This window comes from Tamandua tetradactyla, chromosome 2, assembly GCF_023851605.1.
Source record: "Tamandua tetradactyla isolate mTamTet1 chromosome 2, mTamTet1.pri, whole genome shotgun sequence".
In the NCBI taxonomy this organism is placed as follows: domain Eukaryota; kingdom Metazoa; phylum Chordata; class Mammalia; order Pilosa; family Myrmecophagidae; genus Tamandua; species Tamandua tetradactyla.
In genome coordinates, this window is record NC_135328.1 from 206484410 (window position 1) to 206510712 (window position 26303).

Here is a 26303-nt window from a genome sequence, read left to right on the forward strand (position 1 = left end):
GAGGAAACATTTTGGAGAGGTTCCCTTTTTAGAATGATGAGAGTACCATGAATTGGAGAGCCCATGCCACCAGAGACGTTTGGAGATGAATAGAAACATCCCCAGAGAAGCTCCAGGAAAGAAGCCTGGAGAGAAAGCTGTCATCACCATGTTCATCATGTGCCTTTCCAGTTGAGAGAGAAACCCTGAACTTCATTGGCCTTTTTTATTCTGTGCATGGGCAGACACCAAGAATCAAACCTGGGTCTCTGGCATGGCAGGTGAGAACTCTGCCACTGAGCCACTGTGGCCTGCCCTCATTGGCCTTTTTTTGAGTGAAGATAACCTCTTGTTGGTGCCTTAATTTGTACATTTTTATAGACTTGCATGGCCTTAGAACTGTAAAGTAGCAACCTATTAAATTCCCCCTTTTAAAAGCCATTCTGTTTCGGGTATATTACATTCTGGCAGCTAGCAAACTAGAACACTAGGGTATAGAAACACTACTGATTTTTGCCTGTTGATCTTGCACCCCACCACTCTGATGAATTTGTTTATTAGCTGTAGTAGTTTTGTTGTGGATTTTTCAGAATTTTCTCTCTATAGAATCATACCATCTGTAAATGGGTAGTTTTATTTCTACTTCCCAATTCGGATGTCTTTTATTCTTTTTCTTTCCAAATTGTTCTGGCTAGAACTTCCAGGACAATATTGAGTAACAGAGGTCAACAGTGGGCATCCTTGCTTGTTTCTGATCTTAGAGAGTAAGGTTTCATTCTTTCACCAATGAGTGTGGTGTTAGCTGTGGGGTTTTCATATATGCTGTTTCTGATGTTGAGGAAGTGTCCTTTCATTCCTAGTTTTCTAAGTGTTTCTGTCAAGAATGGGAGGTGCATTTTGTCAAATGCCTTTTCTTCACCAATTGAGGTGATCATGTTTTCTTTTTTCCTTCATTCTAGTAATGTGGTATATTACATCAATTGATTTTCTAACATTGAGCCACCCACGCACACCTGGGATAAACCCACTTGATCCTGGTATATTATTCTGTTAATATGTGCTTGGTTCAGTTTGCTAGTACTTTATTGAGGATTTTTGCATCTATATTCATAAAGCATATTGGTGTATAATTTGCTTTTCTCATGGTATCCTTATCTGGCTTTGGAATTAGGGTGATGTTGGTCTCATAGAGTGAGTTAGGAAGTATTCTCTCCTCTGAATTTTTTGGAAGAGTTTGAGGAGGATTGGTGTTAATTGTTCTGGAAATGTTTGGTAAACTTCACCAATAAATCCATCTGGCCCTGGTCTTTTCTTTTTGGAAAGATCTTTTTTTATTATTTCTGATTTGATCTCTTTGCTTGCTATTGGTCTATTGAGATCTTGTATTCTTCTTAAGTCAATGTAGGTAGTTTGTTTCTACAAATGTGTCCATTTCATATAGGTTAACTAACTTATTGACATACAGTTGTTCATGGTACCCTTTTTGTTTCTATGGGGTCAGTAATAATACCTCTCTTTAATTTCTGATTTGGGTTATTTGTGTTCTCCCTCATTTTTTCTTTGTCAGTCTACCTAAAGGTTTGCTGATTTTATCAATATTTTCAAAGGACAAACTTTCCATTTTGTTGATTCTTTCAATTGTATTTAATTGTTTATTTCATTATCTCCTCTCTAATCTTTGTTATTCCCTTCATTTTGCTCACTTTGGGTTTGGTTTGCTATTTTTTTCCTAGATCTTCCAGTTGTGAGGTTATAGCTCTGATTTTAGACCTTTCTTCTTGGATATAAGCATTTAGAACTACAAATATTCCACTCAACATTTTGCTACATCCAATAAGTTCTGGTATGTTGTGTTTTCACTTTCACTCACCTCAAGATAATTCCTAATTTCCCTCATGATTTCTTCTTTGACACATTGGTTGTTTAAGATGGTGCTATTTAATTTCCATATATTTCTGAATTTTCCATATCTTTTCTGTTATTGATTTCTAGCTTCAGTTCATTGTGGTTTGAGAAGATACATTATATGATTTTAATATTTTTTAATTTATTGATCTTTTGTTTTGTGACCTACTGTATAGTCTATCCTGGAGAATGACCCCTATGCACTAGAGAAGAATATGCATTTTGCTGCTGTTGGGTGAAGTGTTTTATATATGTTGATTAGGTTTAGTTTTTAACAATATCGTTCAACTATTCTATCTACTTATTGATCTTCTGCCCAGGTGTTCTATCTATTATTGAAAGTGGTATATTGAAGTCTCATATTATTAACATAGACCAATGTATTTCTCCATTCAAATCTGTCAAAATTTACCTCATATATTTTGGGTTTCTGCTGTTAGGTGCATTTTTTATTATACATCTTATGTCTTTTTTGTTGAATTGACCCTTTATCAGTATATGGTGATCTCTTTTGTCCCTCATAACAGTTTTTTACTTAAAAACTATTTTAGCTGATACTAGCATAGCTACCCCAGCTCTCTTTTGGTTGCTATTTGCATGGTATATTTTTTCCATCCTTTCACTTTCAATCTACTTATTTATTTGAATTTAAGGTTAGTCTCTTGTAAACAACACATAGTAGGGCCATGCTTTTTGGTCTGCTTTGACATTTTCAGCCTCTTAACTGGAGAATTTAATACATTTACTTTAAAGTAACTACTGAAAATGCAATGCTTTCTTCTGTCGTTTTGTTCTTTGTTCTTTGTAAATCTTGTACCTTTTTTTCCCCTACTTCCTTCTATATACATTTTTCAGATATTTTCTTTGTGGTTACCTTGGAGTTAAATTTTAACAACCTAAATCTATAACAATCCTATTTGATTTTATACCAATTCAACTTCAGTAATATACACATACTCTGTTCCTATGTGCCTCTCATCCCCTCATCTTTTTATTGTACTTTTTACAAGTTATATATCAATACATTGTATATCCAAAACCATAGATTCATCATTAATTTTTATGCATTTGCATTTTAAAACCAATAAGGAGTAAAAAGTGAAGTTATGTACCAAAAACTACAATATAATAATATTGGCATTATAATTACTCATATGTTTACCTTTATTGGAGGTCTTTATTTTTTTATGCTGCATCAATCCATTGTCTAATGTCCTTTCCTTTCAGTCTGAAAGCTTCCATTAGCTTTACATGTAGAGCAGGCATTTTAGGCTCCTGAAGCAAATGCCATGATAGGGGTCAGGTTACACAATGGAAATTTATTTGCTTACAGTTTTGAGGCTAAAAGAAAACCCAAATCAAGGTGTCAATGTGATCCATTATCCCCAAAGACTGATGTTGTGGGGCTGGCTGCTGGTGATCTTTGATCTTTAACTTGTCATGTGGCAAGGCACATGGAGGCATCTTTTGGTCTCTTCCATCTCGTCCAAGTTCCATTATTTCAGCTTCTGGCTGCTTCCTCTGTAGCATCATCATTTGTTGTCTGAATTTCATTCTCTTATAAAGGACTCCAATAATGGAATTAAGAACTATCCTGATTGAGGTGAGCTATACCTTAACTGAAGTAACCTCATCAAATGGTCCTGCTGACAATGAGTTCAGATTCACAGGAATGGATGAGATTTAAGAATATGTTATTCTTGGGAACATACAATTCCAAACCACCACAGTAATCTCAGCTTTTGTTTATCTTGGAATGCCTTATATCTCCCTCATTTTTGAAAGTCATTTTCATCAGATATAACATTCTTGGTTGGCAATTGTTTCCTTTCAGCTCTTTTAATATTTTGTCCCACTGCCCTCTTGCCTCCATGGTTTCTGATAAGAAATAGACATTTAATCTTATTGGGACTCCTTTGAACATAATACATTGCTTTTCTCTGGAAGCTTTCAGAACTCTTTCCTTGTCCTTGGCATTTAACAGTTTGACTACTATGTGTCTTGAGGTGGTTCTCTTTGAATTTATCCTGTTTGGAGTTCATTGGGCTTCTTGCATTTGTATATTCATGTATTTTGTAAAATTTGGGAAATTTTCTGCCATTATTTCTTTGGAATATTCCGTCTGCTTCTTTCTTTCTTCTCCCTCTGAAACTCCCATAATGTATGTATTGGTACACTTGATGGCATCTCACAGGTCTCTTAAGTTCTGTTCACTTTATTTTATTCCTTTTTCTTTCTGGTCCTCAGCCTAAATCATTACAATTGTCTTGTTCTGAGTACACTGACTTTCTTCGGCCAGCTCCAATTAGCTGTTGAAACTCTCCTGGGAATTTTTCATTTCAGTTGTTGCGGTCTTGGACTCCAATAGTTCCTTTCAGTTCCTTTCTTAAATTTCTCTCTCTTTATTCAGATCTTCATATTGTTTATTCACTGTTTTCCTGATATTCTTTAGTTATTTCTCTCTTTCTCTCTCTCTCTCTCTCTCTCTCTCTCTCTCTCTCTCTCTCTCTCTCTCTCTCTCCCTCTCTCTCTCTCTCTCTCTCTCTCTCTCTCTCTCTCTCTCTCTCTCTCTCTCTCTCTCTCTCTGTGTGTGTGTGTGTGTGTGTGTGTGTGTGTTTAAATCTCCTTAAGTATATTCAGAGTCCTTTTTTTAGAGTCTTTTTCTGGTATGTCTGAAATCTGGTATTCTTCATTGATAGTTTCAGGATTTTTATCTTGTTCCTTTGGATGGGCCATCATTTGCTGTTTCTTTCTTTGTCTCATAAGCTTTTGCTGCATTCAGTACGTTTTAATATTTTAAAGTGTTAACTCTTGGATTTAGTCCCTGAGGTCTTTGTTCCTTAAATTTATATCCAGCTAGTAATATGACAGATGTTTTCTTAAGTTGAAGGAGCAAACAAAAAACAAATCAAAGCAAATCACACCTTTCACAATCTTTCATAGTGCCTATATTTTGGCTGGAGATCTCCTTCCAAGTTTAAACCTTTTGTCAAGATTAGCCAGAGGTGAAAGTCAAGTTGGTTCTTTCTATCTTTCTGAGCCTCGTTTTTGTCCTGGGCTTCTGGTTGCTAACAGCCTTAGGAATTCCCCTGATTAAGGAATTTGAATACCCCCCTCTACTCCCTATGAAATTGAGTAAACCCTCTTTGCTCTATTGCATTTCTTAAAGCAGGTAATCCTTTGCCCCAGGCTGATTTGACTTTATTTCTTACACTGCTTTAGCTATTAGCAAACTGCTTTTGCCTGCAGTGCAAGTTTTGGAGGGTGAGTCAGAGAAGAGTTGCCTGGTTCAGTCTTTCAGGCTGCCACCAGATAGATTGGAACTGACACATAGGCAATTCAGTACACACAGAAGAGTTATTCTGCTTCCTCCAGAGCAGAGCCAGGGACCCACAATGGAAGCAATCTGGCTCCACACCGTGGTCTGTTCTCTCTCTCCTCTCCTTCTGAGATTCCTGTTGTGCATGTATTGGTATGTTTGATGGTGTCCTACCTGTCTTTGAGGCTCTCTTCATTTCTTTTCTCCTTCTGTTCCTCTGACAGGGTAATCTCAATTGATCTATATTCCAGTATGCTGTTTCTTCCACCTGCTTAAATTGCTGTTAAACCCCTCAGTGAATTTTACATTTCAATTATTGTTTTTTCCTTGTGTCTTATGCTCCTTTCATCTACCTTGTCAACAGACAAGTAGAACATATGGAATACAAATAAATAATAGGGGGAACAAATGTTAAAATAAATTCAGTTTGAAATGCTAGTGATCAATGAAAGGGAGGGGTAAAGGGTATGGTATGTATAAATTTTTTTTCTTTTTTAGTTTAGTTTCTTTTTCTGAATAGATGCAAATGTTCCAAGAAATGACCATGCTGATGAATATGCAACTGTGTGATGATATTGTGAATTACTGATTATATATGTAGAATGGAATGATCAAAATAGGAATGTTTGTATTTGTTTGGTGTTTTTTGGTATTTAAAAAAATAAAATAAAAATCAACTATTGTTTTTTTCAACTCCAGAATTTCTATCTTATTCTTTTTTATAATTTCTATCTCTCCAATGATAGTCTCTATTTGAAGAGATTTCAATCTTTTGCTTTCTTTTGGTTGTTTAGATGTGGTTTCCTCTAGTTCTTTGAATATATTTAAAATATTTCAAATTTCTGTCTATTAAGTCCAAATTCGGGGTTTTCACAGGGTAAGTTTCTGCTGTTGTTGTTTTTTTTTCCTATATATGTGCCATAATTTCTTGCTTCCTTGGATGTCTGATTTTCAGGTGTTGTTCAACCCAGACACCTTAAATAACATAATATGGTAATTCCAGAAATCAGATATTCCCCCCACCCCGAGTTTATTGGTGTTTGTTGTTGTTGTTGTTAGTTAGTTAGTTTGTTGTTTTGTGACTTTTCTGAACTAATTCTGTAATGCCTATGTGCTTTAATCTGCTTGGAACCAGTAAGTTTCCTTTGCTGAGGAGTTCTGTGTATGGGGCACAGTTTCAACATTGGGTAGGCAGTTCACTATCCACCTCAGTCTTCACTTTATGCTTTGTAGAGCTTCTAGGTCAGTCAGAGGTGAGACCTTGGGGTCTTGTCAAGTTTTTCCTGTGCATGTGCTCTTCTAGATTCTCAGAAAAAAATGTCAGCGCTTCTCAAAGTCCCTATGGATAGCTTATTTTACAGTTTTTCCTTTTAAGCTTTCCAATGAGCCTATTGTTTGCACCAACCACTGTCTGGGACAGTAACAAAAATTAAGCAATTATCTCTAAATGTTTTCAACAATGCCCCCTGGTGAAAAAACTTTTCAAACAGAGCAAGCTCAGAGTGAGTTCATTTAAGACAGTCTTCCAAATAGGGTCTTCCAGAGAACCTCCCAACAAGTAAAAAAATGATAGTTCTCTGAGAATGACACTTTGAAGGAGCTCCAACTCCAGTTTGCCCCATTCGATGGCTGCCATGCCGCTGGCCTTCACCGTGATTTGGGGCTGTTGGTTTCCAAGGCAACTGTGGACTGGGAGAAAGGGTGATGAGAATTGGACAAGTTAGAACTCCACAAAGCTTGCTGTTCCTAACAAGATTCAGCCAAAGGCTGAAAGGCTCAAAGAAGTTAACTAATTTTCCTAATGTTAAATCTAGCAATGGCTATATTAGATAGATTAAGTTTCTGCAAATTAAAGTAATAAAAGTCCAAAATTTTAGCTGGACACATGGCTTCTCAGATAAAGATGACATTTTCCATTCTCCTTTACAGCTAAGTGTGGTCATGTGATTAAGTTCTGCCCAGTAGGATATAAGTGAGATTGGTCTATGCAACTTCTGGAGGCGTCCCTAAGGTGGGGCCTGTGCTCTTTCACTCTCCCTTTTCTCCTTCCTGCTGGCTTGAATGAGGACCTGAGCAGCAATCTCAGGGTATGGTGTGAATTTGAATGCTGCCACTCAAGAGAGAGCAAGATAGAAGGATACTAGAACCTTGACACCGTAGAGTGCCAACTGGCCTGGATCACAAACTGAGACTTTTTGGGGTAGAAAATAAACTTTGGCTTATTTAATTCCTTGTCATTTAGAATTTTGCCAGCACAGAGGAGGACATGGAGGATAATGGCTCTTGAATAAGCAATGGAAAACATCGTTACCACAGAGACCCATATAGCTATGGGTATTTGCTCATCAACAAGTATTTAGTGAGCACCCTCTAAATGCCCAGCTCAGCATTTAGGATCCCTGAGTGAACTAAAAAGATACACGAGTGAATAAACAATAAATTTAAACATAATATAATATGTAAATTACATAGCATACTAAAGATGATGAGTGATATGGGAAGAAAACAAACCCAGAACAGGGCAAGTGGAAAGGGTAGAGGATGGGATTTGTTGTATTAAATAGGGTAGTCAGGGTGGTCTTCATTCAGAAGATGACATTAAAGCAAAGACTGGAAGGATGTGAGGGAGTTAGGCAAGTAGATATCTAGGGAGCAGTATTCCAGGCAGATGGAACAGCTAGAGAAAAGGACCTGATTTGAATCTGGGAGCTAGTGTGCTAAAGTAGGGTGAGAAAGGAGGGAGTAGGAGGAGATGAGGTCAGAGAGCTATTGAGCCAGCTCATGTAGGGGCTTTGTAGGCTCTTGTCAGGCTTTGGCTTTTATTCAGAGTGAGATGGGGAATCATTGCAGGGTTTCCAGTAGAGGGCCAACACGAGATGGCTTCCATTTCTAAAGGATTACTGTGGCTGGTGTGTTGAGAATAAGAAGGAGGATAAGGTTGGGGGCAGTAAGACTCCCCAGGAGGTTATTGCTAATAGTCAAGGCAAGAGACAATGGTGGCTCAGACACAGGTGGCACCAGTGGCAATGTTAAAGCATGGTTAGATCTGGGATACATCTGGAGGATGGAGCCAATTAGATTTCTGACTGAATGGTTTGGAATGTGAAAGAGAAGAGTCAAGGACTACTCCAGGATAACTTGAAAGATGAAGTTGCCATCAATTAAAAAGGGGAAGGGTTCTGGTAGATTGGGTTTGGGGGGAGTACAGGAGTTCAGTTTTGGACACGTGAGAGTATGCCAATCAGACAGCCAAGAGAAGATATGGAGTACATGGTTGGATATACAAATCTGAAGCTCAAGAGTAAGTGTTGACTGGACTTATCAGCATGAAGATGGTATATAAACCTATGAGGTGAATGAATCCCCAAGGAAGTAAGTACAAATGGAGAAGTGAAGACCAAAGCCTGAGCCTCCAGTTGGAAGACGTCAGGGAGCCTCCAGTTGGAAGACATCAGGGAGATAGAAGAGACAGAGCGGTGTTACCAGCGAGATAAGATGAAAAGATAGTGCAGTGCCCTGGGAGCTAAGTAAAGAAAGGAAGGAGTGGTGAACCAGATCACATGCTGTTTGAGTTAGACAAGTAAGTTATTGACTAAGGATTGGCCATTGGACTTCACAACATGGTGGTCACTGGTGGAATGTTGGGTAGTAAAGCCTGAGTCAAGCAGGTTTGAAAGAGAAGAGGAATGTATATCTAAAGTGTATGCATTTCATTGGCTGTAAACTTTGCTTCAAAAGAAAAAAACTATAAACAAATAGTATAAACTAAGTAATAATATGCATATTGAAGTATTTAGAGAGAGGTGTATTCCTATCTGCAATTTGCTTTGAAATGCGTTTTTAAAAGATGGATTGATGGACAGATAGAGGGATGGATGATGGTTAGATATGAGATAAAGCAAGAATAGTAGAATGTTGATGGTAGAATCTAGGTGGTAGATATACAAGTGTTCACTGTAAACATTTTTCAGCTTTACAATGTTTATTTTACATTTTCATAATAAAATATTGGGGAGAGGAGAGAATAGGATAAAAGGAACTGGCTGACTCTTTCAAGAAATTTTGCTTAAAGAAGAATAAGGAAATAGAAAAAAAGGAAAAGAAATAAAAAGAAATAGGAATGACAACTACTTGGGGAGTTGGGTCAAGGAAAATTTTTATTTTTGTTTATTAGGATGAGAAAGATAATAGATGTTTCTATGCTATAGGGAATGGCCCAAAAAAGAGCATTAAAAAAAAACTGATGTTGTAGGAAAAGGAGGGGAGAATTGCCCACACAGTTTCCTTTCCTGGGCTCAAGGGGGTTGGCTTTAGCTAGAAGCAAAGACGTTCACCTACAGAAATAGAGGGACAGCACAGGATGTGGGGCAAATACTGGTGGGTGGGGAGATGTGGAGGAGGGAGCCTAGGGAATTTCTCTTCTGATCATTTCAATATCTCAGTGAAATGAGCAGCAAGGTTGACAGTTTGAGAGTAAGAGTGGAGAGGAGGTGGGACTTTGAGGGGAGAACAGAAGGTATGAAATATCCATCCTGGAAAAAAGAAGACTAAATGGACTAGGGACATAGCAGGTGCTTGCCAAGCAGCAGAAAAGCCCCCCTGGAAAAGCATGGTCAAGATTTTAAAGTGAGACCAGCCAGTGTGATTGTGTTTTTCTCCAGCCTTGTTTAGATTCAGAGGTGTAGACATAGAACAGGTAAAGAGCCGAGTGATAATAGCTCGCCACGCGGGTCCTCAAAACGTTAATCATAGGATTACCATATGACCTGACAATTCTACTCCTAGTTATATTCGCCAAAGAATTGAAAGCAGGGTTTCCTACAGATACTTGTACACGAATGTTCAAAGAGGCATTACATACAGTGCCAAAGGGCGGGAGCAACTATCCATTGTCAGATGAATGGCTAAACAAAATGTGGTCCAAACATACAAAGGAATATTATCCAGCCTTAAGGAGAATGAAGTTCCGATACATGCCCCAACAAGGGCAACTCTTGCAAACATGATGCTAAAGTAAAGAAGTCAGGCACAGAAAAGACAAATATTGTATGATTCCACTTATATGAGGTATATTTAAAAGCTGAATTTGTAAAGATAGAAAGTAGAGTTTACCAGAGGTAGGGGAGAAAGGGGGATGAGGAGTTACTGCTTAACGGGTGAAGAGTTTCTGTTTGGGGTGATGAGAAAGTTCTGGAAATAATGGTAATGTTACGCAACATTGTGAATGTTAATTAATGCCATTGAATTGTGCACTTAAAAATGGCTAAAATGGCAAATTTTATTTCACGTATATTTTACCACAAAAAAATTAATTGCCCATGGAATTGTAGTTGAGGACAGAGGAGGTAAGGATATGAAGGGAAGAGAGACCATGAAAAGCACAGGCTTACTGGACATTCCAGCATTGGAGGATGTTACAGTTAAGATACTAGAAGGAGTCAGCTAGAAAGATAAGAAAGTTGTAGGTAAGGAGTTGAAGGCATGATGTTGATATTGTGACTTATTGGTTACAACAATGTTATGACTGTGGGAGTAAGGGTCTGAACTGGGTAAGGTCAGCCTCATTGGAGGAGAGGCGGACAAGGAAATTAGAAGCCTGGGCTTGGGAGGATCATCCTCACATTCATTGAAATCATCGGGATTGAAGACTGGAAATGAGGAGAGAAAGCAATAGTCAACCTGGAGCCCAGAACACTCGGAAATGATGGGGAATGGAAGTTGGCAGTAGGCAGTGCCAATAATGGATGGCATAATATATAATAAATAATCTGCTGGCATGCAGGTGAGAGATGAGGGGTTTGGGGGTAAGGTGACAGGAAGGGTCTGTACACAGCCAATAAGAAGCAAGGAACACATCAACCCACCTCCAGGCCCAGTGGTACAAGGGCTGTGGGAGAAAAGCATCCACTGCTTTAGAGGGTAGCAGGGGAAGCAGCATTCCAAGGGGGAGCCAGGTTTCTGTTAGAGCAAGAGGGTGGCAGGGTCATCCAGGAAAGGGTGGACTCCAGAGGTCCCTGAAGGTTTTCAGGAGTCGAGGAGGGATGGGAGAAAGGGGCAGAATAGGGCATTGTAGAGCCTTTAGAGATTAGGGTGACTAGGATGAGGGGACACCTGGGAGTCTGGGCTCTTGTGGTTATTGACAAAAAGCAGGAGAACATCCCTAATGAGCTGCATCGTGGTGGGCTCGAGGCTAGAGAGTGCTTGTGAGACAGTGAATGTTGGGAGTGGTGGAATGGATGTTTGGGGCTCTCTCTTTACCCCTGTAGGGAAAGGAGGAATCTAACTCTGAGTGGTGTGTCCCATACTGACCCTCCTGGAAGACAGGGTCAAGCTGAGCACCACCACCTCTGTAACCCAGATGCAGGAGAAGACTTAAGGCAGGAGGTCCCAGCCCTGTGCAAGGCTTCCTCCTGACACAGGATGATGCAGAAGATCTACCATGGCTGAGAAACTCTAGCCTGCCAGAACAAAGTACCCCAGACTGGTGGCTTACAAAAACAGAAATTTATTGTTGCACAGTTCTGGAGGCTGGAAGTCTGAAATCAAGCCGTTGATAGGGCCGAATTTCTGAAGTCTGTAGGGAAGAATCTGCTCCTTGCCTTTCCCCTGGCTCCTGGTGTAGCTTGCAGGCAACCCACAGCATTCTCTACCTCAGTTTTCCAATGCCCTTCTCCCTCGTATTGCTGTGTCCAGTTCTCCCCTTTTTATAAGGACCTTAATCATACTGGATTAGGGGCCACCCTAATTCATTTAGTTAATTAGTTAAGGGCCTCATCTGAACTGATATCATCTTCAAAGACCCTATTTCCAAATAAGGTCACATTCACAGGGCCAGGGGTTAGGACCTGAACAGGTCTTTTCAGGAGACACAATCCAACTCATAACACTTGCCAAGAACTGTGCTGAGTACTTTACATGCGTCATCTCAGTGCCTCATGCAGTTCTATCAAGTTGGTCATAGTCTCCTCCTCTGTGCTGGTTGGAAACTGTTATATATCCCAGAAAAGCCATGCTCTCTCAATCCTAATCCAGTTGTTGTAGGGACAGACCTATTGTTTGGGTGGGATCTTTTGATTAGGCTGCTTCCATGGAGATGTGACCCACCTGATTGTGAGTGGGACCTTTTGATTAGATAATTTCCATGGAGATGTGGTCCCACCCATTCAAGGTGGGTCTTATTAAGTTTACAGGAGTCCTTAAAAGAGCTCACGAAGAGAGAGTTCAGAACTGACATGGAAAGCAGAGAAGTGAAGCCAAAACACAGATGTTTGGAGATGCTAAGCGAAGAGTGGAAATCCAGAATTTGCCCCAGAGAAGCTAAGTGAGGGCCCACAGATGCTTAGAGTGAAAGCCACTGGAATCGAAAGCTGAAAGCAAGAAACTGGGAGCATGGATCAGATGCCAACTGTGTACTTTTCCAGGTGACTGAGGTGGTCCAGATACTGGCCACCTTTCTTCTAAGAATGCATACTTTTGTTGGTGCCTTCATTTGGACATTTTCATGGCCTTAGAATTGTAACTTGTACCTTAATAAAAATCCCCTTTATAAAAGCCAATCCATTTCTGGTATGTTGCATTCTGGCAGTGTTAGCAAACTGAAAAACCCTCTTACTGGGTCAGGAGAACAGCAGAACAATGCTGGGAGCAGCCCCATGGAGAAGGTAGTGCGGGGCAGTGGTCATTGCCGCCTTAGGAGCCAGACTCCCTGGGAAGGCATCCTGCTTTCACTGCCCAGCATGCAATTTGACTTGACCTCTCTGTGACCCAGTTTTCTCACCTGAAAATGGAAATGATAATATTAAATGAGTAGAATAATATTGAATGAGTAGGAGTACGTGATTAATCCATTAGCACACACAACAAATAGTCTAGCTCATGTTAGAGTCACGGAATCAAAACCCATCTAAAGCCAGACCATCACTTTTCAATCACATGAGCCAACTAATGCCTTTTCTTTGTGAATTGCACCACGCTAAGATGAGTTTTCTGTCTCTTATCACCAAAAAATTCAGAGGTTACATTGGTTACACAAAGACACATAGCTCAGTAAGCAATGGAGCTAAGATTTGACCACAGGTCTGTCTGCCTGCCAGGCTTCTCACCCTGCTCCCCCTTACCCCTCACTCGATGTTTAAGAGCCCAGGACCTTCCATTATTTCCAGGCTGGCACCTTCCTCCCAGGGGACCATCTGCAAAGGCCAGGACTGAGTTGTTTGAGAGGAGAAGCGTCTGTTTGGCAGCCTCCTAATTGTGGGCTGATCACTTACAGAGTAATTTAATGAGTCTTAGGCTGTGCATGGAGGGAATATTTTCTCACATGGTCCAGTGTTCCAGATCCCAGTTCCATGCTCCCTAGGATGTGGAAAGCAGAGGATTGGTGGTGAGGCACACAGATAGGTGTATGTCATCTCCAAGCCTCCAGTATCCTAGAGAGTATGAGTTACGGGAGGTGGGAGCCCAGGAGTTTAATCTTGAGAAAGTCAGAGGGATGCCAGGTTGCACACCCATACACTCCCCCATCCCCCACCTTCTCTTCCTATATTGGTCAAGCCTTCCTCTGTTTTCTTTTTTTATGTCTTTCCTTCTTTTCTTTTTTCTACCTTTCCTCAATCCCAAAGATTTTAAAACTATTTGCAGAAAATAAATGAAACCAAAATATAAATACAAAAATTCAACATAAGATATCAGGACTATAAACTAGAATAAGAAATAAAGATTAAAGAGGGTGGGGATGGAATAAAGTACAACATGCCAAAGGTGATATGATTGAGCTTCATGGTGGCTAAGTGATAATGGGAAACAGAATCAATTATGTAGTTCAGAATATCAGCTAGTGTGGACAAATACAATCTATCCTTGAGGAAAGCAAAGCTTTTCCCAGCACTTATCTCAAAAAGAAAATTTTCCCATGGTGTATACAGGTGACATTGAGCAGTGTCATGCAAAGTGTCCCTGACCACATCCCCAAATGCATGTGCAATAATGGCTTTCATCAGCCTATTTCTTGAAGCATTTTTTGGAGAAAGCCAACAAAATAGCCCAAAAATACAACTCAGTGAGAGCCAGATAGCACAGGGTCAAGAAAATGCAACCACAAAAATGCATCTTTCTAATAACTTGGTCCAACAGCCCTTTCCAAACCGTGTTTCTCAGAACCCCAGAGTTGCATACATCAATAAAAAGTGTACTTAAAAGAAAAGAGTTCCTAGTCAAATAAATTCAAGGTAAAATTAGGATTAAACAAACCAAGCAGATTTTTAAGCTGTGGGATTTGGAGTTTCTAATATTCTAATGTGCATTGTGAATCACCAGGATGGGGTAAAAGATGCAGTATTTCCCATACTTATTTGTCTGTGAGCCCTCCTCTCCACTCACCCTCACTTTCTTTTTCAGAAATATATTTAAGAAGCTCACAGAAAGCTGGAGACTCACGGACCACAGTTTGAGAAATACTGATCTGTAAGAATGGATAGAGTTGGCCATAAGATGGCTTAAGGTAGCAGTGTCTGCTGTGGCCTAGACTTCAGGTGTTCTGAGATATTGATTGAGGGTAGATCCATCCATGTTATGGTTAAATAAGTACAACTCTCCCTAAACCTCCTCTTTTCCAGGACTCATATTCCTAGTCCAAACACTCGGAGGATGAAGGAAAAAGGTTACAGAGGATGACAATAAGAACATCTCTGTGAGATGCTCTATTTCTGCCAAGTGGGAACCTGATGAAAAGGTGGGGTTCCCTTTGCCCATTGGCTAAACCGCATGGAGCTGAGGGGGAAGTTAAGGGAATAAGGTCTCAAAGACGTGCCAGTGTGTTCCAGGAGATGGTTGGCCAATTAGAAAGTGATCAATGAAGAAGTCTGAACTAGAGTTTAGCAGAAGAGATGAAGGTGAGATGGCAAGAAGGTAAATTTAGAGAAGACAGTAGGAAATAGGTCAAGACCCTAGAATCGCTTCAAATTCAAAGAAAATGTGGTCTTAGGAGTTTATCTGATTTCTGTAACCTCATGGGAAAATGCACTGCAATAATTCTGACTTGGACAAAGTGGTTCAATTTCTGGCTCATCTCTTGATAACTCCAAACTTCATGGTTTAAACTAGCCTCTTAAATCTACACAGACCTAAATTTGGAACCTGAATCACCAGATGTTCCTTAACCAAAAAGACAGGTAGAGATGATAAAGTACATATTGCAACTTTGAAAGGGTCAAATATGAAAACATGAAGGTTGCATGTGCAAAGATGTTCATCATAGGACTATTGACAATAGTGAGAAAGTGGAAAAACCTAAATATTCAACACACGGTACTTGATTAACTAAAATATGGTACATTCATATGACAGAATACTATCCAAATTTCACAAATAATTTGAGAGTATTTTTTAATATGGAAAGAGATGTATGTTAAACTATGAAATAAAAATACCTATTAACAAAATATAAACAGTAGGTTCCTATTTTAATGGGAAACACAAACTTTAATTGGGTAAGTATGCTCAGAAAGGAGCCTAAAAAGGTTATCCAAATTTAAAACTGGTTCTAGGTGGGTTGTGAGATTACTGATGACTGATGTCTTTTTTCTTTTTGTTCATCAGCTGCTCTAGTTTGCTAGCTGCCGGAATGCAACACATCAGAGATGGACTGGCTTTTAATAAAAGGGGATTTATTTAGTTAATGTATAGTTCTTCAGAGGAAAGGCAGCTAACTTTCAACTGAGGTTCTTTCTTATGTGGGAAGGCCCAAGGTGATCTCTGCTGGCCTTCTCTCCAGGCCTCTGGGTTCCAACAACTTTCCCCAGGGTGATTCCTTTCTGCATCTCCAAAGGCCTGGGCTGAGATGTGAGTGCTGAGATGAGGTATGCTGAGCTGCTTGGGTTGTGCTACATTGTGCTCTCTCATTTAAGCACCAGCCAATTAAGTCAAACATCGTCCATTGCAGCAGGGACGCCTCCTAGCCGACTGCGGATGTAATCAGCAACAGATGAGGTTCACACGCCATTGGCTCATGTCCACAGCAATAGATCTAGGCACCTTCACCTGGCCAAATTGACAACTGAATCTAACTACCACATCAGCAATAACCTTTTTTACAATAAATATGGGTTGTTTATATAATTATTTTTTAAAAGCAAAAAAAGAAAACAAAGTGCAGTCTCCAACTTCTGCAATTCATGTGCTCGTGACGGCTCTTCTGTCATTCTCTCTCCTCCATGCACTGATCTTCGTTATCCAGTTACTGTCACAGAAACTTTACAGGGAATGAAGGGGCAGGGATTCTGGTTTAAGAGTGTGCAATAAGGCCGTAACAGCCCCCAGTCAGTCCTGGTGGATAGAGGAATGGGAATCTAATCAAAAGGTCACACCCACAACTGATCGGTCAATCTCCATGGAAAAAATCTCTTAAAAGTTTTCGCCTAAGCAAAGGTGATTCTCTAGTAGGTCTAGAAGTAATATTATCATATTGAAGATGAACTAGATTGAAAGGGGTTGTATAGACCTACGGGTCCCACTGACTCACACTAGAAATATGAATGAGTTCTTGTAAGAATTACTTCAAAGATATGATTCTTGTATAAAGAGTGTTTAAGTCCAGGGTACAGGGGGAAAACTGCTATAGCATGCTGTGAGCTATGTTCAAAAGGAAACCATCAGCACTACCACAGCAACAGCAGAGGTAAATAATGGGGTGAGGGACAAGAGTTAAGAGAAGGTTTAGATTTCCTACTTGGCGAGAGTGTGTTTACTGGTTTTCTGTCTCTTGGGAACAATGAAATTATCTAAAATGGAGAATGTGGACGCACTGTGGACTTTGGGACCTCTGCATGATGGCCGATGAATGCAGGTGGCTAAAGGATGCACCGACGGAGAAGTAGATTGGTGAACTACGGTGTATACTTATGAACGATGTGAATGAACATGTGGGACATTTGGTGAGACAAAATAAGCCAGAAACAAAAGAACAATAATGGTATGGTCACCTTTAGAGAATGCTTATAAGAAAACAGGGGCCTAGATTATAAGCTTTTAGAGCAGACATATTAAGTCTGGAGTGGTGATTATTACTTCTGAATTTTGAGAGGCGGTTTTTTATATATAACCTGATATTTAAAGATAAGAACGAAGCTGAACAGGTTGGGGTTAAAGTAATTCAGAACATAGGGGTAAGGAAGACAGTGTCTATATTTAGAACCACACGTACTCTTTGAGACCAATGGAAGAAAGGTTTATTTGATCTGGAACTGGAATTTTTTTGCAGTGCACAACCTATCTGAATAGGTTATTTGAACAACTGAAACACAGGAAGCATAGAATGAGAAAAAGTTCCTTTAATCCTGTATAGATTATTGTACTGCCTGGAAACATCCTAGAATATATTAACCAGATAATCAAAAAGTATTGGCAAAGTCCCCTGAGGGAGGGGAGAAAGACTATGGAACTATTAAACCTTACCATCGGGGAATCCCCTGAAACTGTGTTAAACTTTAGAGATACCCAAATCACTAGGCGTGCCCTCGAACATGAGGCTTATTTTTGTGAAGTTTGTAGGTAGTGGAGAAGCTTAGACTACCTAGAGGCATGCCTAAGAGTTACTTCTGGAGGACCTCTGTGGTTGCTCAGATGTGGCCTCGGTCTCTCCAAGCCCAACTCTGCAAGTGAAATCATTGCCCTTCCCCTTACGTGGGACATGACATCCAGGGGTGAAAGTCTCCCTGGCGACATGGGAGACAACTCCCAGGGATGAATACAGACCTGGCACCGTGGGATCAACAATTACATCCTGACCAAAAGGGGGAAAAGAAGTGTAATTAATAAAGTATTAGTGGCAGAAAGAGTCCAAATAGAGTTGAGAGGCTACTCTGGAGGTTGCTCTTACACAAGCTTCAGGTAGACCTTGCTATCTACCATAACCTGCCAACCCCCAACCAGGACCATTCCAGTCAATCCTAAAGGACACCTAGGGCAATATATAAGATTCCACAGGGGTTCCATGCACTAGAGTAACTTTCCAGAAACCTACAACCTCCAGATGGGTTACTGGTCTAGATAATTCCTGAAACCTAGCCCAGCCTCTCCAGAATATCAGATAGTTCCATCTCCCTACCCCGTATTAGTGACAGACCCTTCCAATATCAAAAATTTAGAACTGCCATAGCCCAAACACCCCTAAAGAGAAGGATGGAAAGATCAAAGGTGATGGTGGAGTTGTACAGAGAAGATAGGATTTAACAAATAAATATGAATGCTGAATCGTTAAACTGATATCTCTTTTAGGCTCTAGCATTTTAGAGCAGCTAGAAGTAAAAACCTAAAATTGTGAAATTGTAACCCATGTCAAACTCTGAAATATGTTCTACAACTAATGGTGGTGCTACGCTTTGAAATTTATAGATTTTTTGTATATAGGTTATTTTTCATAAAAAAGAAGGGAAAAAAGTAAATTGTGATAATAAAAAAATATTTAAGCCCTCTAGCCTCCTATATTCTGGAGCAGCTAGAAGGAAAAATATGAGAGGATTGTATGGTAGCCCATAACAACTCTGGGATCTGTCCTGCCATCACTTGTTGAGGAGTGCTTTGAAAACTATTGCTTTTTTATTTCTTTGCTTTGTATATATGTTACACTATACAATAAAAAAGTTGAATATGTATATATAGAGAGAGAGAAAGAGAGAGAGAGAATGCAAAACCTAGATGAATTTAACATTGTAAGGTTCCAGAGACATTTTCTACTTCCCCTTGTACAGATCTGCTTTGGGATATGCCTCCAGAGCCGACCTATCTTCGAATCTCTTTAAGAAGCTGAAAACATCAGTGTCCTTGGTTATATCTTGAGTGGGTACAGGCTGCATAAATTTCTGAGCCTTCCCTGAGCAGGTTTTGATGGGAATGGGGGACCTGAATAATTTTCCATAATTTCCTGTAGTGTTATTGTCTCTGTTTTACCCAAATCAAAAGCTCTGGCTCAATGAAATTGAAACTACTTGCCCACAGTCACACAGCTAGTAAGTAAAGAACTGGAATTTCAACTATAAAACCTGGGCAGTCCACTCACACTCTCTAAGCCCAACTCTGCGAGTGAAATCATTGCCCTCTCCCCTATGTGGGACATGACATCCAGGGGTGAAAGTCTCCCTGGCAACGTGGGAGATGACTCCCAGGGATGAGCAAAAAAAGAAAACAGCAATAGTTTTCAAAGCACTCTTCAACAAGTAGTCACAGGACAGATCCCAGAGTTTGTCATGGGCAGCCATATCATCATCTCAGATTTTTCCTTCTAACTGCTCCAGAACATTGGAGGCTAGAAGGAATAAATATTTTTTAATGATAATAATCGACTTTTTTGTGAAAAATAACATATATACAAAAAAAGTAGTAAATTTCAAAGTACAGTGCAACAATTAGTTGTAGAATAGATTTCAGAGTTTTGTATGGGTTGCAAGTCCACAATTTTACATTTTTATTTCTAGCTGCTCTAAGATACTGGAGACTAAAAGAAATATCAATTTAATGATTCAACAATCATATTTGTTTGTTAAACCCTATTTTTCTGTATAACTCCACCATCACCTTTGATCTTTCTATCCCACTCTTTAGAAAAGATTCTAAATTTTTCATGTAGGAAGGGTCTGTCACTAACATTGGCTAGGGAGATGGAACTAGCTGACGTTCTGGAGAGACTGGGCCCTTTAGGTTTCAGGATATATCTGGTCCAGGTACCCATCTGGAGGTTGTAGGTTTCTGGAAAGTTACCCTAGTGCATGGAACCTTTGTAGAATCTTCTATATTGCCCTAGGTGTTCTTTAGGATTGGCTCAAATGGTATAATCACTATGTTTTCTTAATGGTAGTTACCCAACAATGTCAGCAGATATTCTTTAAGCACTAACCCTCAATATCTCCCCTTGCTCTGATTTCAACCTCATCCAACTATCTTCTGATAATTTGGTTTCTCGCTGAGCAGGCCAGCAGAGAGTGGGGCATTTGGTCTGGCCAAACTGCCATCACTTTGTTGACCACCTGATTTTCTATTTCTCATTATAAATTATAAATGAGTGCAACTGAACAAGCTTTTTTTCTTCCCACCCCTACCCCTTCCTAGTGTCTAGCAAATAGAAAGGAGCATTACGTAACACAAGTCAAGAAGAGAAAAGACAGTCTCTGAACATAGTAACACACAGGACTTAGATCACTCTTGGCCATGTGAAAGGTCTGATTGTCAGACTTTAGAGAAAAGGCTTCTTTTCCTTACTCATCGCTGTGTCACTGAGAAATCTTTCACTTGCAAGGGAAATCCAACTAACACTAACTTAGGAATCAAAATGGGTGTGTGTGGATTTTATAGGTTCAAGTAACTGAAAAATCCAAAGATATTTGGCTTCAGGTATAGCTGGATCCAGGGATAAAACATCACTGGGTCTTTTTGTGACTCTATTCTTTCTCTTGTGCTGAGGCTTTCCCTACACTGTGGTCTTGGCAGCTCCAGGTTTCCATCTGCTACTTAGAAACCAGTGCAAAGAGAAACTTCTCAAGAGTTCCACAGAAACCCCCAAATTGGATCTCATTGGCTTGGCTGAGATCACACGCAATCACTGCAGCCAGGAGGATGGGCCTGACAGTGGCTGGTCTGGCCTGACTCATCCCCTCCCTCCTCCCACAAGGTGGGCTGAGAGACCTAACCCATTAGAACCCTACAGAATGACCGTAGGGAGCTGTGGTGCCTCCAAACAGGGCATGGTTGCCCACAGAAGGGGAAACCTGCTGGGCAGGGGGCAGAAACAGGTGCCCAGTGCTGGATCTGAAGACCCTTTCAGCTCCATTTGAAGGAAAACGGGATGGAAGGAAATAACTGATCTTTAAGCTGAAGAAAAGAAATGGGACGGGATGGTGGGAGGAAGGGTTTCAGAGACAGAAGGGCCCATGGGGAAATGTGAACCAAGAGTCATCCTAGGGGAGAGAACTTCTGTCAGGCTGGGGACCCTAGGACACAGAGCTGGGGTGGAAGGCAGTGCCTTCGCCTGGGGTGGGAGGAAAAGCTGAATCAGAAAAGCTGGATGCTGTCTGGACCTCAACAGACAACCTGACAGCAAAGGACCCTTCAGTGTGTCCTTCTGAATTCGGAGTGAGCTAAGTGAGGGGAGTGGATTGTGCCACCCCACCCTTGTGACGTTAGGGACAAGGCAAGTGGATCATGTTTTCTTAACTGCCATGCTGCTTATAGCTGCCAGTCCCCAGGTGAGCTTGAGTCACCTGTTTGGAAGCCAGCTGCCTCCACACCAACTCACTTGGTCTAGCGAGTGCCCACGAGGCTGGGAACCTGACCTTGAACTCCAGCAGATTCGGCGAGGTCCTGGCCTCCGGGGAGGCTCCTCGGCCATCAGCCAGCAGACTGTCCCCGACCACACCCTGCCCTTGCTTCCAGCCCTGGGTAGTGTCTTCCTTGCAGGGTCGTGCAGGATTCCAGGAGATACAGGGCTTGGCTCAGGGTAGCCCCGCACACATGGCAGCCGCTCTTATTCCTATCAGGTGCATGGCGTGCCTAGTGCACAAGAAACTGTCCCTATTATTAAGTGGGCGACGTGCACAGCACATCAGAGACACTCAAGAAGCAGCAGCAGTGACCACAGAGGCCCTGCACGCAGCACCCTGCTGTTTGGCTGGGCTCACGGCCCCCGCTGCTCAGAATTCTTTATCCGTCACCTCCCTCTTCACGAGGCCACCTGCTTGCAAACATGCACAACACACAAACTTTTGTCTGCTGCTCCTAACACGCACACCGCACCCCTAACCCCCACCACGGTGGGGCTTCTCAAAGTGGGATCCCCCGGCCACCTGCATCAGAATCATGAGGCTGTTGATTAACCATGCAGATTCCCGGATCCCATCCAGACCTGCTGAATCACAACTGCTGGGTTTGGGGCCCAGAACTCTGCATTTTTAAAGGCTCCGGAGAGGATTCTGCTCACAAGCCGCCATCCTGTGGGCATTCACCTGACTCCTGGCCCCAGCAGGAAAGTCCTGACTCACGCGTCGCCGCCCCCTCCCCGCCCCCCGGCCCTCTGTCAGGCAATTCAAAGTCTCCAGGCATGCGAGTTACTGATTAACCCTCGGTTTCGAGGAAAGAAATAATAATAACCAGAGGGACAACGGAAGACAAGAAACAGGCTAAGCAACCCTGGGAGGAGGCAGCGCCAGACGGCTGTCGTCACCAGGCACCAGGCAAGAGGGAAAGGAGGCTGGAGACGTCCGGCGCAGGGACAGACTCTGTTCCCCATCACTGCAGCGCTAGCCAAGACTCCCTGTGGGCACCCAGGTTCTGAGCGGCGGTGACCCTCTGGCTCCCGTGCCTGGAATGGCCTGCATCAAGGTCCCGGAGGAGCCAGGCTTGCAGCAGCCCCAGCCCGTCCCTGCTGGAGTCACCGCCACCAGCACCACAGACCCTGCTGTGTGTCACCACGGCTCGCCGGAGGGCGATCTGGAGTGCCTGGTGTGTCGGGAGCCCTACAGCTGCGACCGGCTGCCCAAGCTGCTGAGCTGCCAACACACCTTCTGTGTCGTCTGCCTGAAGCTCCTGTTGTGCGTGCACCACGACACCTGGTCCATCACCTGCCCCCTGTGCCGCAAGGTCACCGCCGTGCCTGGGGGCCTCATCTGCAGCCTGCGTGACCAGGAGGCACTGGTGGGTCAGCTGGCCCGGCCCTGGCCGGAGGTGCGCCTCTGTCCTCAGGGACTGGCAGATCCCTCCGCCTTGGCCGCAGGGCACTCGGGCTCGGCTGGAGAGGATGGGCAGGACTGGGCGAGTGCCAACCGTGTGGCAGCCCGGCGCTTGACGGCACAGCTGCTCCTGCTCGTCTTGCTCATCATCCTCATCCTCCCCTTCGTCTACCCGGGCGTCATCCTGTGGGTGCTTGCCTTCATCGTCGGCCTGGCCCTGCTGATGGCCACCCTCTTCTGCTGCCACCCCAGCAGCCAGGGCAGTTCCTGGGCCTCCCCCAGGATTCTCTTCTGCAGAAGGCAGAAGGACAGCCAGATCTCTTCCATCGCCTAAGTGCCCTCCGACCAGGCAGCCCCTGCAGCACCTTGGGGGGCTCCTTGGGCCCCAACACTTTCACCACGACCAGGGTAAGGGCTGTGAACTAAGACAGCCTCCCTTAGGTGATGAAAGACCAGCTGACTTTGCAAGCCAAAGCCTGAATAGCTGTCTTGGGTCAAGAATGATGTACTTGGACGATAGGGTTTGTACACCTGCCCTCAACTGAGCACGGCTAGACTGTTTGAGGGGTGGGGGGAAGAGGCACAAATGACTCCCAATGCTACAAGGGGCCTCCTGCTCCTCGATTCCAGTTCTTGTGGTTTTTCTTTATCACATGGTGAAAGTATTGTAATTGTGACTCTTTTGCAAAACAAATAGAACCAGAACTCCTTTTTTTTTTTTTAACAATTTATTTAGCTGATCTCATTTTCTTGTTTTGGGCTTTTAGGTTTGGGATGGTTTTGTTCACATTCCTGGCTGCTTCACATTTTCCCTCCTGGGAAATCAGAGTTCACGACCCTCCTCCGGGTGTCCCCATCTGTACCTACCCCAGGCTCACCAAAGGTCCTGGCAGTTTGCGCCTCCCAGGGTTGGAGAGAGAGAGCTCTGTGCAGGAGGGTGGTACTTCCGATGCTGCCAGGGACTCACATGTATAATTATCAGAGTCAGAGAAGGTGGAGAGGAAGCAGGTGGGTCTGGGAGTTGCTACCAGCATCCTCACTGAAATTTCCCAGCTCTGTGTCCTCAGAGCCTGACTTAACAGAGGATCTTGGGGTTACAAGGACCCCCGCATGGCAGGTCCAGCTGCCCATCTGATGCACAGTCCCAAGCTATAAAACTGAATCTCTTTATTGTTGCTTTCTTTTATATTGCATCTCAATTACCATTTCAGTTATTGTCATAAAGATAAGAAGCCCTATAAATACAACGGTCTTCACCAATAACCCCATGTTACCTGCCCCACCCTAACAGTCTGAGAGGCTTTTGTGTCTCCTCTAAACCATTTCTGTTTCTTAACATAAGGGAGACCTCTGCAGAAGGGAATAACTTTCCATGGCTGTCAAAATTAGGCCTCAGCTAGGGAATATGTCGAGGGGCAAGGGAGCAGAGGATGGGAGATGACATGTTATTTCCTTCCTAAGGCCCCAGAATTGGGATGCAGACTTGAAACCTCAGAGGGGCTCCTCGAGCACAGTTCACTATCTTTCTCTACATTGGTCTCTCTGGTCATGGTGACATGCCTTTGTCAGGCAGGGGCAAAAGAGCTCTGCCCCAGGGTCGTGGTGGGGAGGGGTGGCCAACCCTGGCCCAGCTGTTTGGGTTGTTGAGCAAGGCCTTTTGCCTTTCTGAACTTTCATTTTCCCAAAAGAAGCCAGTTGGTTTGGATTATTCCTAAAACCCCTGAAACTCTAGATGCTGAGAATACTGCTGAGCTCCAGAACAAAGGACATTGAACACCTTCCTATGGATTTATACACAGAAAAATCAAAATATAAATTTGTATGCAGGTAACTATTCTTAAAATCTGGGTCTCCTCTTCTGTTCTTGTAAGTTACTTCCAGGACAACTCTTGGCCCCCTATGCCATTAGCCTTCATAGCTCACTGGTGCCGAGAGTGCGTGTGTGGGTGTGAGTTGGCACATGTGCATCTGTGTGTCTGAGCCAGGCCAAGCGGGCTTGAAGAACACCCTGTCTCCAAGGGTGACTAACTGAAGAAGATCATCCTGCATTTCCTGAGCTGGCCTGGGGGCATTTGCCCTTTGGGAAGGCTTCCAGTCAAAGGGGAAAAACACTCCCTCCCCACTCACTCCTCCACCCCCATTCTAACTAGTTCTTGGACCCCCCACCAAGAAGATAACCTTCACCAAGGTCTCAGTTTCCAATGACAATACCATTTCTACCCTAATAATGGTGGCATATGTTTGTTGAGTGTTTACTATGTACCAACCACTGTTCTAATTGCTTTATATGATGCATTCTCTAGCTGAATACTTATAGCAAACTTTAAAGTAAAGACTGTTATTATTCCTGTCTTACTGACAAGGAGACTCAGGCTCAAAAAGAAATGAATTTACCTGTCGAAGTTTGCATAGCCAGCCAATGCCAAAGCTCCCTGGAGGATTAACCCAGGGCTGTTTCTGACTCATCATACTGCCTCCTTTGCAGGAAGTTAACCACTGCTTGCAGACTTGCAAGGGATTCTCTGGTGAGCAGAAAACTAGCTTTAAAGGTTTCTGAATTCCATGGCCAGGTATTCAGAGAGGCTAGAAAATTTCAGAACCTGTTGTCTATGTGAAAGAAGAAGAAAAGAGAATGATACATATGGGATGTCTTTCCTGTAGACTTTTACCACCCAGCTTGAGTCTCCTGCAGGGAGCTGTGCTGGCAGAAACATTGGAGTCCCAGATTTGAGACCTCATTCTGTCCCATCCTTGTTCTGTGTTCTTACGCAAGTTACCCTTCCTCCCTGGAAGTGCTCCAATAGTGAATTTCCCTGACACATGGTAGATCCTCAAGCAGTGTGCCCACTGCCCCCCGAGCAGCGTGGATCTGTGCCCACTGCCCCCCTGAGCAGTGTCACCACCCCTTTTTGAAGCACAGCTAGTCCCAACCATCTCCCAGCCCTTGGCAGTGTGGGGACAGAGAGCACTGGAGACCCGTCTCAGCCCAGGCTGCCCTGGAGAGGAGCAGAGGAAAAAAGCAGTGCTGGGCAAAGATGTGAGTAGAAGAAACCAGGGAGGCAGTCTGGGGTTCGAAGCCAAGCTCTGACCCAGTGTATGACCAGAGGCAAGTTACAGAACTTCTCTGAGCCTTGTTTTGATCACTGGTAAAGCAGACAAGGGGCCCACCAGGGACTCTGTAAGGGTTCTGTGTGCTACTGAGAATCCAGTGTCCGGATTTAAGGGCTTTTGTTCCGTCCCGGCCTCTGCCATGAAGCACTGACCTGCTTGGGGGAATGACTCCTTGGCGCTTGTTCACTATGACAGCAAGAAGCCAGCTTTGATGATGGGTGGAGAAGCCAGGCCAAAGAGGGGAGCACGGTCCAGGTCAGGCCAGCCTGGTGGAGAACATG

At 42.7% G+C, this 26303-nt stretch overlaps 1 protein-coding gene across 1 annotated transcript; it reads left to right on the top strand.

Annotated features, from left to right (window-relative positions):
- Positions 1–22393: 22393 nt before the first annotated feature.
- On the top strand, positions 22394–23901 carry RNF186 (ring finger protein 186). Its single transcript, XM_077137956.1, has one exon. It carries the CDS (start codon positions 22550–22552, stop codon positions 23243–23245), a length of 696 nt encoding a protein of 231 aa, XP_076994071.1. The 5' UTR covers positions 22394–22549; the 3' UTR covers positions 23246–23901.
- Positions 23902–26303: the final 2402 nt, after the last annotated feature.